Below are 12,297 nucleotides of genomic sequence, written 5' to 3' on the forward strand. Positions count from 1 at the left end.
TCTTGGCTGTTGTCGCACCAACACTATGACATCACTTAGCGACATTTGGGATTATGGGATTTAAAAAAAAAATTTTTTTTTAGTTAACCACACAGCCCTTCAATGCCTGTCGATTTTGTGTGCGTGAATCAGAATGCTCTGAAGCTCATACATTCCCCTCTCTCTGTTTACCTCGCTCACTATTACTATTATTATACTTCTCTGCTTCACTGAAAGGGAACCTACTGCCAAGGGTGTGGAGGTTATTCAATGAGGAACGACTTTAGAGCTGCCAGACTTTTTTTTAACCTCCTTGGTAACAGTTGAAACATGTCTGGTGTACAGTGGACTGCTCGTCGTGTTCAGCTTTTTACCTCTCGCATGAAGCTCAGATAATGCCGGGGCACGTTTACTTCACGTATGAGACGTTGAGCAAGGCAGCCGGTCTAGCTCAAACTAGAACGCGCTGCAGACAGGCTTGGAAAGTTAATATTGTTGGTATCTTTTTGGCCTTGTGTTGGCGCAAGATGATGCAGAACCAGGCCAAGGTCTTGTCGATATTACACTGTGGGAGTCATAAACATGGCCCACTGGTGCAGCCTAAACACTGACTTTACCTCTTAAACATTTTTTTTAACATCCTCTTTCTCTGGTCAACATCAAATGTGGTATTTCCAAAGCCTGGTTATTGCCTGATCTTGTTATTTTTGGTTGTGTAAAATACCACTTATTACTCAGTTTGCAACCTTCATGTGTTAGGATGTTTCCAAGAAAAGGTTAGCCAAATTATGTAGTGCTAGATCATTCTCATATTGTGAAGTAAAGTTGACTTGCTGTGCCCCTTCTCATTGTTTCCCTTTTTAAAATGTGTATATTGTTGCAGTAGTGAATGCCCAAGTTAAATATGGCCAGAGCATTGAATAATTAGGTCAGGGTACGTACAAGTAACCTCGGTGAGTCAAAAGCTCAGGCTTCAGGCCCCTATAAAACTCCCAGTTTGAGAAAGTTTTTCAACTCTTGGCTCTCACTGATGTCACAGAGAGGGGAAAATCCCTAATATGGTCATCTTAAGAGCACAGCTTTACTAGTTAGGAGGGGCAGCCAATCAGAAGAAAGTCTTCCAATGATGGCTGCATTAAGGCCCAGTATAATATAAATAAGGATTATTTTGAACTGGCAGTCATGCAAAGCTGCTCCAGTAGATGCTGCAGTTAAATGGTGATGGTAATTGTGTTTATAGGTCACCTTTAAACAGAAGCTGACTGATTGTTTTCAAAACAGAAATAACTGTCTGACCTATTTGTAATTTTACATTTGTGAGCTTTACCATACATCCTTACAATCTAAAGGACATCTTATAGCTGCTAGGCCTGAGTGATAAACATTGGACCAACTTGCCTTCACTTCTTTCCCATTTCACTAAAGTGGCTTTGGGTTCCCAGCATGACCAAAGGGATTAGACAGAGGGGTTTAAGGTCAGTAGGACTTAAAGAGGAAGTAAAGAATTATGCTACTTTTTGTATTCTGCAACATATGGCCTTGTTACATTTCCAGATGGCAAATAGTATTAGTATAATCTTATGGTCATAAAACAAATGTAGCCATACACCCAGACTTTTCAGAAAACTTGAAAAAAATTTTTAGTTTGGTAAAAAACTGAAGGGACTGTGAGCTAATTATAGGTGTCTGGTTTCAGGTTGGAAAGTCCATTTCTGGTGGTTTTTCTTTCTTTCTTTCTTTTTGTGGAAAAGAAAGGGAGCAGCAGGAGGGTGTGGTCGCATCTTATGTGGTTTACTCACCTCCAGCCCTCTAGGCTCATGTGTGCACAGCCCTTTCACTGTGATAATAAACTGCTGTGGGAAAGGTCCTGATCACTGGTTTTGGTTGCCTTCTCTGAAGTTGGTCTGTTTTTGTGGAGTTCAGCTGTGCATTGTAAATCGAAAGGCTTCTCATTTGTTGCTTATTTTGTATGCGGCCCTGCTTTAACACTGTGTTACTTTACAACAAATGGAGTTGAAGTCATGTTTTCATGCATGCTTTTAGGCTTGGTGGTCAGACCATTTTCACACATGATGGCAACCTGTGTAATTAATTTTATTACATTTTTATCATTACACAGTAGCTCTGAATATGAGAATGCAGTATCATGCATGAAACTGTATTTATCTCGAGTATAAGCCAGTTGATGATCTAATGGTTAAGAATAAAACAGGTCATTGCTTTCATTGCAGTTGCGTGTCTGTTTGGTTTAAAGGCCTCGTGTCTAAATCAAACAGTACTTTCAGTAGTGAGAACTGATCTGACCAACACAATTCTGACCATCCAATGAGTAGAGCAAAAGCAAAGCAGTAGAGTAAACACATCCATTTAGAGGAATGCTAGAAGTACCTTTCAGCTTTTTTAAAAATAGCAACAAGTGCACAAGCACACGAGTCGCACCGCACAAATCATACAAATACCAGTTTAATCCAGACAGAAGCAGAGCTTTACCCATCTGCTCTGACTAACCTCTAATTATTGAGGAACAGGGAATAGATTACTGCTGATCATTGGGATTAAGAGATGAAACGCAGCGTACTGACGGTCTCTTCCGTGTAAATCACTCATACAAGTCTTTGAAGAGATAATTTGTTTACTAAATGGAAACTAAGTGGACCCTTCATGTGGCTAATAGCCAAAGGCCAGACATGTGACCGTCCAGCAGCATTATACTGTTATGGATCGTTATCTGTTTAAATAAGAAATCGTTTCACTTAAACTTTCCAGAGGTCAGTAGCACAATGGAAATGTTGGCTTCCTACTAACGCTGGAGGTTGATGTGATCTTTGTATGCATGAATAACACAACAAGCTTAGATCTAAATTCGTAAATGACATCTACAATATCTTCAGCATGTTTTTTTTCCATGTATGTTTTTGTTTTGTGTTTTAATCTAAATTATTTCCGTGGAATAAGTAGATGGCAAGATGAGATGACAGTCTTGATAAAAAAAACCCCCCAATGCTTTTATTCTTTTCCACTCCTCTGTATTTGTCAGGTAGCATAATGGAATAATTACACACTAACAGAGACCTTTTGCTGTAATGGTTTTGCCAAGTTCACATCCAGAAATAGTGGGGAAAAAAACCCAAAAAACATTTTATTTTTGTCAAATTCAAATATTGAATGGTTTGAACAGTGTTTTTAGCGATGTCACATGCCCTCTAACATCATACAAGAATCTACAAGTTTTAAAACTGTCACTGTAAAATCAAAACTAACCAAGAACACGTGAAGCTCAGTTGGATCACAAGTCCAGCCTTCATTTCTGGGGCTGTTATGGCAAACAGCATTACTCAACAGTGCATGACATTAAGTCACAAATATGACTGTTTGCTCTGTACAAGTCATCAAATCTCTTCTTCTCTGAAGGGTCTGAGTTTGGTTTCACAATCCTTGAACCACAGACATAACAGCGATAACAGATCTTACGAGACGGTCATTGTGTTCGTGTTTTTCCCATTCCTGCCCCTTTTGCATCACATAACCATGCTGACCTCATCAGATCCTCGCTAATTTGATAGGACGGCCTTGCAGATTTGTCGTGACAAATAAGATTATCACAGTAAAAACACTGGATCCTCTAAAAATCAAACACAGGGTTGCCTGTCAGAGGAGTTTCATAATTTTCCAAATCAGTCCCTTTCCTTGTCTCCCTACACTCCTTGCATGTTTGGAAAAGAGATGTGTCTTCCCTCTTATCAGCTGCCGCACCCTCAACCTCCCTCCCTCAAAAGGAAGTTGCCTTCATGCAAGGCGCTTTCTGATGTTATTTTCAGGGAATAGTTTGTCGGCAGCCACAGATAGCAGGCCTAGATTATTTTCCGTCTTGGGTCAGGATTGGTTGTTTGAGAACTTACCATGCAATTAGTCTTGTGACAAGCAACACTTATTGCTGTTGTAAAGCCTGTCTAGAAATCTTTCGCGTGTTGATTGAATTAAGTAGAGGCTCAGCGCTCACACAAAACCTTTTCACTTTGTGGCAGCAGACGGCTTCTTCAGCTGTGAATGCTGAAGCAAAGAACAGAAAAATGCTCTTTCTCAAGGCATTTCAACATGCTTTGCTCTTGTTGTGTGCTGAGACGTGCTCACCTGGCCGCAGAAGGTTTTCCGCCCGAGGGAGGTCAAAGGGCAGGAGTAGACTTAAAGGGCTGAGGAGGGCTGTTCTGTGTCCTTTGTGACAGGAGCTATGGATGACTCAGCTCTGCACCAAAAATAGCTTCTAATTACTGGATGACAGATTTTATCCTTGCTTTAAAATAGAGTCCCACTTGTTTTTTTTCATGCCATTGCTGATTTCTAGGGAGCAAAAAAGTTCCTGATATCTCTATGTGCAAATATTCTTGTAAATACTGTATTTGCTGTCAGGACAGCAAGAGAATCTGGTGTCCTTGTTAAGTTCTTGTCCACTTAGAGGAAAATGCAAAATGAGTGATCAACTTCATCCTATGTTGAAACATTTTTATCCTGATGGGAGTGATCTCTTCTAGAACCTGACGGATGCCAATGACAATGCCATATTAGCTGTTTGGTAATATGTGTAATTGTTGTCTGTTGTGGTTGTATTGAGAGTGTGCATGACAGGATAGATAAATGATGACTGCAGAACAAATCTACCTATGGGTACAAAAAAAGGAACCTGAAACTGTTTGCCGATAGATGGGTATCTGTATTTATGATGGACAAATTGTAAAATTGTAAAAAAAAAGAGATGGGAGATGCAGCCTTTAACCAGATTATGAGTACTGACATTCAATTTGTACACCAGAGAACACTCTTATGACTTGTTGTAATAACAAAACAAGATTATGTTTAAACCATATTATCTTAGTAAGGATTCCTAACTAGCTACATATAACAAAAGTTTAAATCAGATTTTGTATTTGTTAAGTAGTTTGTTATTTGGGGTTTCACTTGCTCAATGATGTACATTTATTTAAGAAGAATGGAAGTTCATACATTTCAGTCAAATAAGGTAACAACTAGGACAGCCTCATGTCATACCATAAATTTTTAGGTAATATAAAAATCTCATATCATGACATCAATGATAAATCAATGTCATGCATTTATGTTTGCTACTGCCCACAACGAGACAACCCCAGACATGTCTGAGAATGAGAGGCCTGAGTCAGCCTTCGGCGACGATTTAGGACTCGAAAAAAAAAAGGCAGCTTAATAAACCTTAAACAAAATACTGTACTCTGCAAAAAGTAAACAGCAAAATTTTTTCACCAACTGAGTCAAAAACACAATGTCGACTCAAATCAGGCTATGAAGGCACATGATGAGGAGAGATACTAGTAGCTGGTGATGATACTCAAAATGTTCAGTTTGATGTTCATTTGTTTTTGTTTGTAAATGTATGTAAATGTCATATGTCATAATTTCTTTGAGACACTGCAATCTAATGTCCCACCGCTAGTAACGATGAATCAGGGAGGCGCTATAAGTCTTATTTATACTGGCTAGCAAAGGGTGACTGACTTAGTTTATGCTTTCAATCGCTACTTTTAAGATTTGCTGAATACAGAATGAAACTTATCATTTTGGGTGATTTTATGTAATCCAGCCCTTGCTTGGTTTAAAACAGCAGCCAGAATACCAAACTCAAGACATTAAAAAGAAAAAGAGTCCTATAAACCATTTTCACGCTGCCTACGTCCATATTATACAGTTTCTAGTTCCATCCCTCCAAAAACAAACAAAAAATTAGTGTAAATTTTAAGTAAGATGAACTTACACAGAGTTGTAAAAACAATACCAGAACACTTTGAAGGTATACAGATGGCACTTTTATGTTGGTTTCTCCATTCATTGAACAGCTCTGCTGGATAAACCGTGTGATCCCACAATTTTTACATTGTCCCAACATAATTCTTTACATTATGTTTTGTAAACTAAAGAGCAAGCACAAATGCTGACATCAGTAAGATAGACAAACCCTGTCCAGCTGAGATATCAGCGTGGCTTTACATGAAAGCATAGACATTGAGCCTTTCAGTTCTGCACTACAGTGTAAAGTACAAGAAGGTACTTTCATCTGCTCTGTTATTTCCCGTGGGGTTACCATAGCGGATGGATCCGCATATTTGATTTGGCTCAGTTTTTACACCAGATGCCCTTCCTGACGCAAGCCTTACATTTATCCGGGCTTGGGACCGGCACAAGGACACAAGGACTACACTAGCTTGTGATATCCTGAGGTTGGGTTTTGTGTCTCCACCATCAAGCCACTAAAGTATACAGAGAGAATATTGTGCTCAAACCTTACAGCCCAAATCTTAGTTGTTTGAGACGTTCCTGGAGCTGTGTCAGCCCAGTCTAAAATCATAACAATTTTCACCTGTGAGTGGGTTGTCTTATACACCTCCCTTTTTTCTTTAAATTTCTGGATAAAAGCAAGCTCTAGTAAACAGATTTATTAAATTACGGGCAGACACTGTTGAAGTTTTATGCAGAATCCTTTCAAAAGATCCAGTTTAACGCACAGTTTGTTTGTTTCTTGGTGTGAATCAGGTGAAGTGCACACCAGATGATGCAAGGCTTTGTTCATGCCAGTAAATGCAGTTCCCACATTCATTTCAGGAAGACAACTTCATTAATGCAGATGGCATACTTGCGTAGTAAGCTCTGGCAGGAAAAAAAAGGACCATATTTCCAAAAAACCTAACTAAGTGACATTACATGTAGTTGTTTTGCTACAACTTACAGCGAGAGGCTGTTTCTCTTAGATAAATGAAGAGATAAATGAAGGTGCAAATTCCTTGTGGATTAGTTTGGAGCAAATTGGTAGGTCTTGGAGGCATGCACTGCGTGGGTGTTTTGCTGCTGCGTCGGTTCACAGCACCAGGTGCTAAAAGCCTGGGTGAAACGGGATATAAATTGTAGGGTTTGTGATTAAATAAATTCACTCTAAGCCTGTTAAGGCAGTGACTGCTTTGAAACAACAACTCAACAAATGGATACACAGATTTTCCGGGATTTGCACTTTAAACACATTGAAACACAGGATTGATAATAACATACCAGCCTGGTGCATGTGGCACTGAATGGGGTAAATGGGGTAGTTTCATTTGCATTTGAGTTAATAAACGCAGCTGAAGATGTGCATGATCTGAAAGCAGATTCATCAACATGTACTGCTTTTTATCTCCTGCCTCAAGATGCCTGCAAAGATTTAAAATGCAGAAGAAGGAGCTTTTTGCACAGCATAAAGCAGCTATGGGCAACAGGTACTGCTATGTTGTTGTTTTTTCATGGCAGATTAACACATTGAGTAGGTTTTCTTTATTCTGAACATGTACTAAGACGGCCTTAAGCTCCCTGTCTGACAGCATGTCAAACCTGAATTTGACCACTTCTGAAACGTTTTAAAAAACCATGCCGGGTGTGTGGAGGTTAAATCGAACAACTCCGTTTTTGATACTGTAGGAAGTGATATATGTGTATATATGTCAAAGCCTGCAAGGAGAAACTGTCCAAAGATGTGCATTCTAGTACATTTGAAACAATACTCTGGCCATTTCTTTCCCTCATTTCTATTTCTTTTTAAATGCATTTACAGACATGAGCACACACCCACTCTGGATGTCAACAAGAATGACACTACCAACCCTAACCCCACCCCCAAATAATCAGCACAGCCATTCAAATGAGATGTTTAATTTCCAAACCGATCGAGCATGCGGAAATTTAATAAAGAGGAGAAATCTACCATGCAAACCAAGCTGTTAATTTTGCTGAAAACAGTGGATGAGATACAGTGTCTATTAAGTCCGACAAATGCTACCTCATTTGCCACGGGAAAGCCTCCGAATGAGCAACCCCTGCTTTAAGAATAATAGCGGGTCTAAAAACAGTCGACATGTTGATTGTAGAGATTTGCCAGATATGTGGAGGCACAGTGTTGCAGCAGAGCGGAGAGGAGTGATGCCAGATTTGAAGGAAAAAAAAAAAAATCTTTTTCTGGTACATGAGCTTTAATAGCCAGCAGAAAAACGCCAATTGACACGGCTGCCATTTGGAGTTTAAGAATAGCGCCCTGTGACAGCGGATAATGAAGCTCAGGGTTCGGCTTGTGGACCACAAACTTTTATTTTGATTAAAGAAAATTCATATGGTCTCAATTTGAGCTGACTGGGTCATTCTTGTCTCTCTCTGTTTTTTCTTTTTTTTTTCTTGAGTGAATTGAGAGAGAGAGCGAGAGGGAGCGAGTGCCCCGGCTGGAAACAAAAGAGGGGGGAAGGCCGGTGTGGTTTTCACATAGCGAGCGTGTGTTTTTGCAAGGGGAATAAAAGGGGGTTAATTCATCTGATTCCTTCATGCCACTGTGGCAGAGGCTGTATGTATTGTCAAGCGGGTTGCCGTAGCAACAGCTGCAGAGTAAGGAAATCTTTCTTTCCTCTCTTTGCACCCCCCCACCTTCTTTCTCTCTCTCTCTCCCTCCCTCCCTCCAGTACCTTGTCAGATTTCTTCTTCATCCTCCCTCCCTCTTTCCCTCTTCCCAACTTGTACAAACATGCTTTGCAAAGTTTTGGGTGGGGAATGTTCAGGTATGCGTTCACATACACACACACACACACACACACACATATTCTGTCTGCGTGCCGCTGGTGTTGCAGACTAGGGAACAATGAGTCTCAAAAAGAGACTTTCCTTCAAGAGGACTTGGAACTTCAACACTGTAAGTAAACAGTGGCTTGCCGGCCGAACCTCCTCTTCCTCTCCTGTGTGAAATGAGGAGACTGCTTCTGTTCACTCAGCTGTTTTTGTCATTAATCTCCCTCTTTGTCGCTCTTCTCACTCTCTCAGTCAGAACAGCTGCTTGAAGCGGCAGGGACTTGTCGGCTGTTTTGTTTTGTGGAGTGCTGGAATCGGCCATTATTTGTGTTAAAGTTTAGACCTAGGCTTTTTGTATAGAAGTGTGAGGAATTTCTGGAAAGGGAACGTCTTGACCAAACTTTTTGAGGGCAGAGACGTGCCTAAACAAGCTCAGAAGATAAAAGAAGTCACTTTTTCAACGTGAAACACTCTGTGAGAGGTGATAACGAGTGTGATTAAGTAGGTGTGAATGGAGTCGGTCCTTCAACCATTTCACACTGATAAAAGTTTCAGTTGTGGTAGATCACAAACAAAAATCTGTCGGTGTGATCTTCTACGTTCCTTCACCATGTGGTGTCTTGAGATGCCAGACTGTATGGCGTGGGGGGGCTGTACCCGAGTAAAGCTGAAAGAGTGGTTTCCAGCTGGAGAGCCAAATCGTGCTTTCTTTAGAGCCAGGAAGCTCGCCATGACTTCAGTTGTGATATTGGCCATTTGGTTGACAGACTTGAGCAGGCAGCTTTTTAGGGGAATTCCATTTGGGAAATGGGGTATTTTCACTTTTGACTCTATAAAAGGGATCAAAGAGGGCCTGCAGTGCTGCTGCGCCACCCACAGTGCTCTTGTTTGTCACCAGAGGTGTCAACAGAGGAAGGAGATGTACTGACTAGAGGTACCAGGGTCATCACTTTGGCCTCATTGTTAGAGACTTGTGGGCAAGGAAGCAATAATGAGTTGGAAAAACACAACACACTGACATGTGTGCTTGTGTGTGGTCTAACTCCAGCAGCAGATATCAGTTTGGCTTCTTATCTTGCCAACTTTTAGGAGTACAGATTTGTACATGTGTCTTTGTATTTGACAAAAAGCTTTTAGATATTACTTTTTACTTATAACTTATTAAGTATTCATGTATGGAACCACATCAGGAGAAAACATCCTTATTGAAGGATGTTCAATAACACGATTATAGAATAACTACCAGAATAACTATGTTCTCTGGTGCATAGTTATCCACCAGAGAACACTCTGCACCTTCCCTGTTAAAAGAATGCCGCAAAAACCAGCTGATCTGAGAAGAGTTGAGCAGAGAGTGTATATAAGTAATTAAATAACTACACATCCAAATTTTGGGAAAATCTGTTGTTTCAAGTATTTGAAAGAAAAACAAATATCAGCCAGTATGTTGCAGTTTTAAACCACCAAATATCTGTGTCCCTCTTAAGAATTCTGTATCAGTCAGGCTCTAGATGATATGAAAAGGTGGGCAGAGCTTCCAAGTCCGTAAAATGAGACCAGTGCAAACCTTTGTAAGTTCTAAAGGCCAGCAGGGGGTGACTCTTCAACTTGCAATAAGAAGTACAGTTGTATAAAAATGGGAAATGCATGTGTGGAAAAATGACACCCATGCTTGCATATGTGTAACATCAGTAAGCACTTTCCTGAACAGTTTATGTTGTCAATAATTAGTTTCCACCCGTAGCACATTAAAGCTAAGCTGTATTGAATCGAGTCCTATTTACAAAAAACTGAGCGTAAAGCAGAGTATGCTATAGGGTGGGACTGCTGTGTGATTAAAAGGAGTAGGAAAGTAAATTGACAGGGACCCATTTAGGTCTTTGTTATACTTTAACTGACCACAAATCTGATTTGGTCTGCTTTGGTCCGAGTGACATAAACTTCGTCATCACACTGTGAACCAAAGGTTCCTGTGGATGTCCGTTTGACCATGCGGACTTTACATTACAATGTTTCGACCTCAAAGACGTATAATAAGTATGACTAATCAGGTTGTGGTGTCTCCAGCTGTTCGTGCCAGCAACAGCGTATAATCAAGGCTTAACATAGCAATTATTTTTTGCATGCAATGCCGCTATCTCGGTTTAAAGTTTGCTGTCTGGGAATCGAACCACGGACCTTTCGACCTCGTGAGCCACAACCAACCCCCAAATCACCGATGTAAGAACTGCGTAAAGAACAGAGTCCTTCGACTTCGACTTCGACTACTCTCCTCCTCGCTCGTCACATCCGGTTTTCAGACCATCAGACCTTCAGACCATCAAAATGTGGCCAAAACATTCAGCTTTGCTGATGGAGGCTGAAGGTGGTTATGGCACAGTGATGCAGTCTGTGTATTTTTGGGACAATTGCATAGACAAAACAAGACATTTGAACCCACTGCCTTGGGCCTTGGAAACGTCTTTATTTTGATAACTCGCTGTTCCATTTCAAAATATGAGTCGAATTTTAATTAAATTGGATAATAATTTATAATGTGGCTGTTGGTCAGATAAGATCAAATAATTAGGGTTTTGCAACATTTGAGTTTATTTGGGTGCTTTAAGACATTTAAGATGTTTCTGTTACCGGGATAAATCTGTCATGATTGTGGTTGGAACCAGGAGATTGCAACAAATGCGTATGTCACAAGCGAATGATTTATTGCTGCTCTCCCACTTTTTGTGTAATTTCTGCTCTTGCACAACATGGATAGTTATCTAATTTGTCATCCATATAGATGTGAGTATTGAAGCACTGAGAATAGTAATAATGCTAATTGTGTTTTCAGTATTTAACCTTTTGTTTGGTCAAAACCAAAATTCACGTCACACTTTTTTTTCCTTTTTTCTTAAACTGGACTCCAGCTGTGGTGCACTATATATTTAAGGTTTGAGGTTTAGCTGTTTTTAGACCCATAGGGATAGATAGATGGAGTGGGTGTTCTCTTTTCTCTCTTTCTTCTGTTTTGGCTTCACGTTGGTCCTCATCCTACCCACCCATGATTACTGTACACATGCGAGCCACCACAGAAGGGGGTGGCTTTTTTGGGTGTTGACGATATAGGGGTTGGACTCAGCAGCGGCAGAGTTGTAAAGAAGGTTGTGATGGACAATTAGTGGTTTAGCGGTCTATGTCTGATAGAGCTTTTACATGTGGTCATTCCCAAAATGGAAACAAGCCGTCACATTGGTGAGCATGACCAATCCCCCTAGTCTTTGTGCATAAAGCAAATAGGTTGCTATCTGAGGTTGTGCTGAAAGCTGACTGATTTAAAGCTCCTAATTGAAAAATAAGAGTTTATACAGTAAGTAAAATCAGAGCGGGGGGACAAAAACAGTCGACGTTCATTGTTTTCGTTGTTTATGTCACTCCTGTTATGATATTACAGCTCCACAATACAGAATTACGTGAGTGTACCAAAGCACAAAGTGTATTTGCTGTTCAAACCAAAGCTGGAGCGTGGCAATGAGAGCCTTGTGTAGTCGTATTTATCAGCTCTGAGTATTCACACTTTGAAGTGGCAGCTCAGAAAACACTCCTCTGGAAATAGTGCCTCCTTTTCAGATGAATCCTCCAACGCACACTTTTTTTTCCCTTCTTTTTTTGGAGTTTTCTTGGACAAAGCCCTAAGATTCTGCCTCTCATATCCTCCCCTGCGTGTAAATATATATTTAT

General features: G+C 40.3%; 1 protein-coding gene across 4 annotated transcripts in view; it reads left to right on the forward strand.

The window, feature by feature from the left end:
- The window catches only part of rgs12a (regulator of G protein signaling 12a), a 44,246-nt gene that overhangs the window by 12,029 nt on the left and 19,920 nt on the right, over positions 1–12,297 (forward strand). The window contains exon 1 of one of the 4 annotated variants that reach the window (XM_019355822.2): positions 8,613–8,704. The exons of the other annotated variants lie outside the window; for them this stretch is intronic. Within the exon in view, the coding sequence (XP_019211367.1) occupies positions 8,654–8,704 (51 nt within the window). The 5' untranslated portion in view covers positions 8,613–8,653. Of the gene's footprint in view, positions 1–8,612; positions 8,705–12,297 lie in introns of those variants that run through there. 4 annotated transcript variants of the gene reach the window in all.

The sequence above is a fragment of the Oreochromis niloticus genome, linkage group LG3 (assembly GCF_001858045.2).
Source record: "Oreochromis niloticus isolate F11D_XX linkage group LG3, O_niloticus_UMD_NMBU, whole genome shotgun sequence".
NCBI lineage: Eukaryota > Metazoa > Chordata > Actinopteri > Cichliformes > Cichlidae > Oreochromis > Oreochromis niloticus.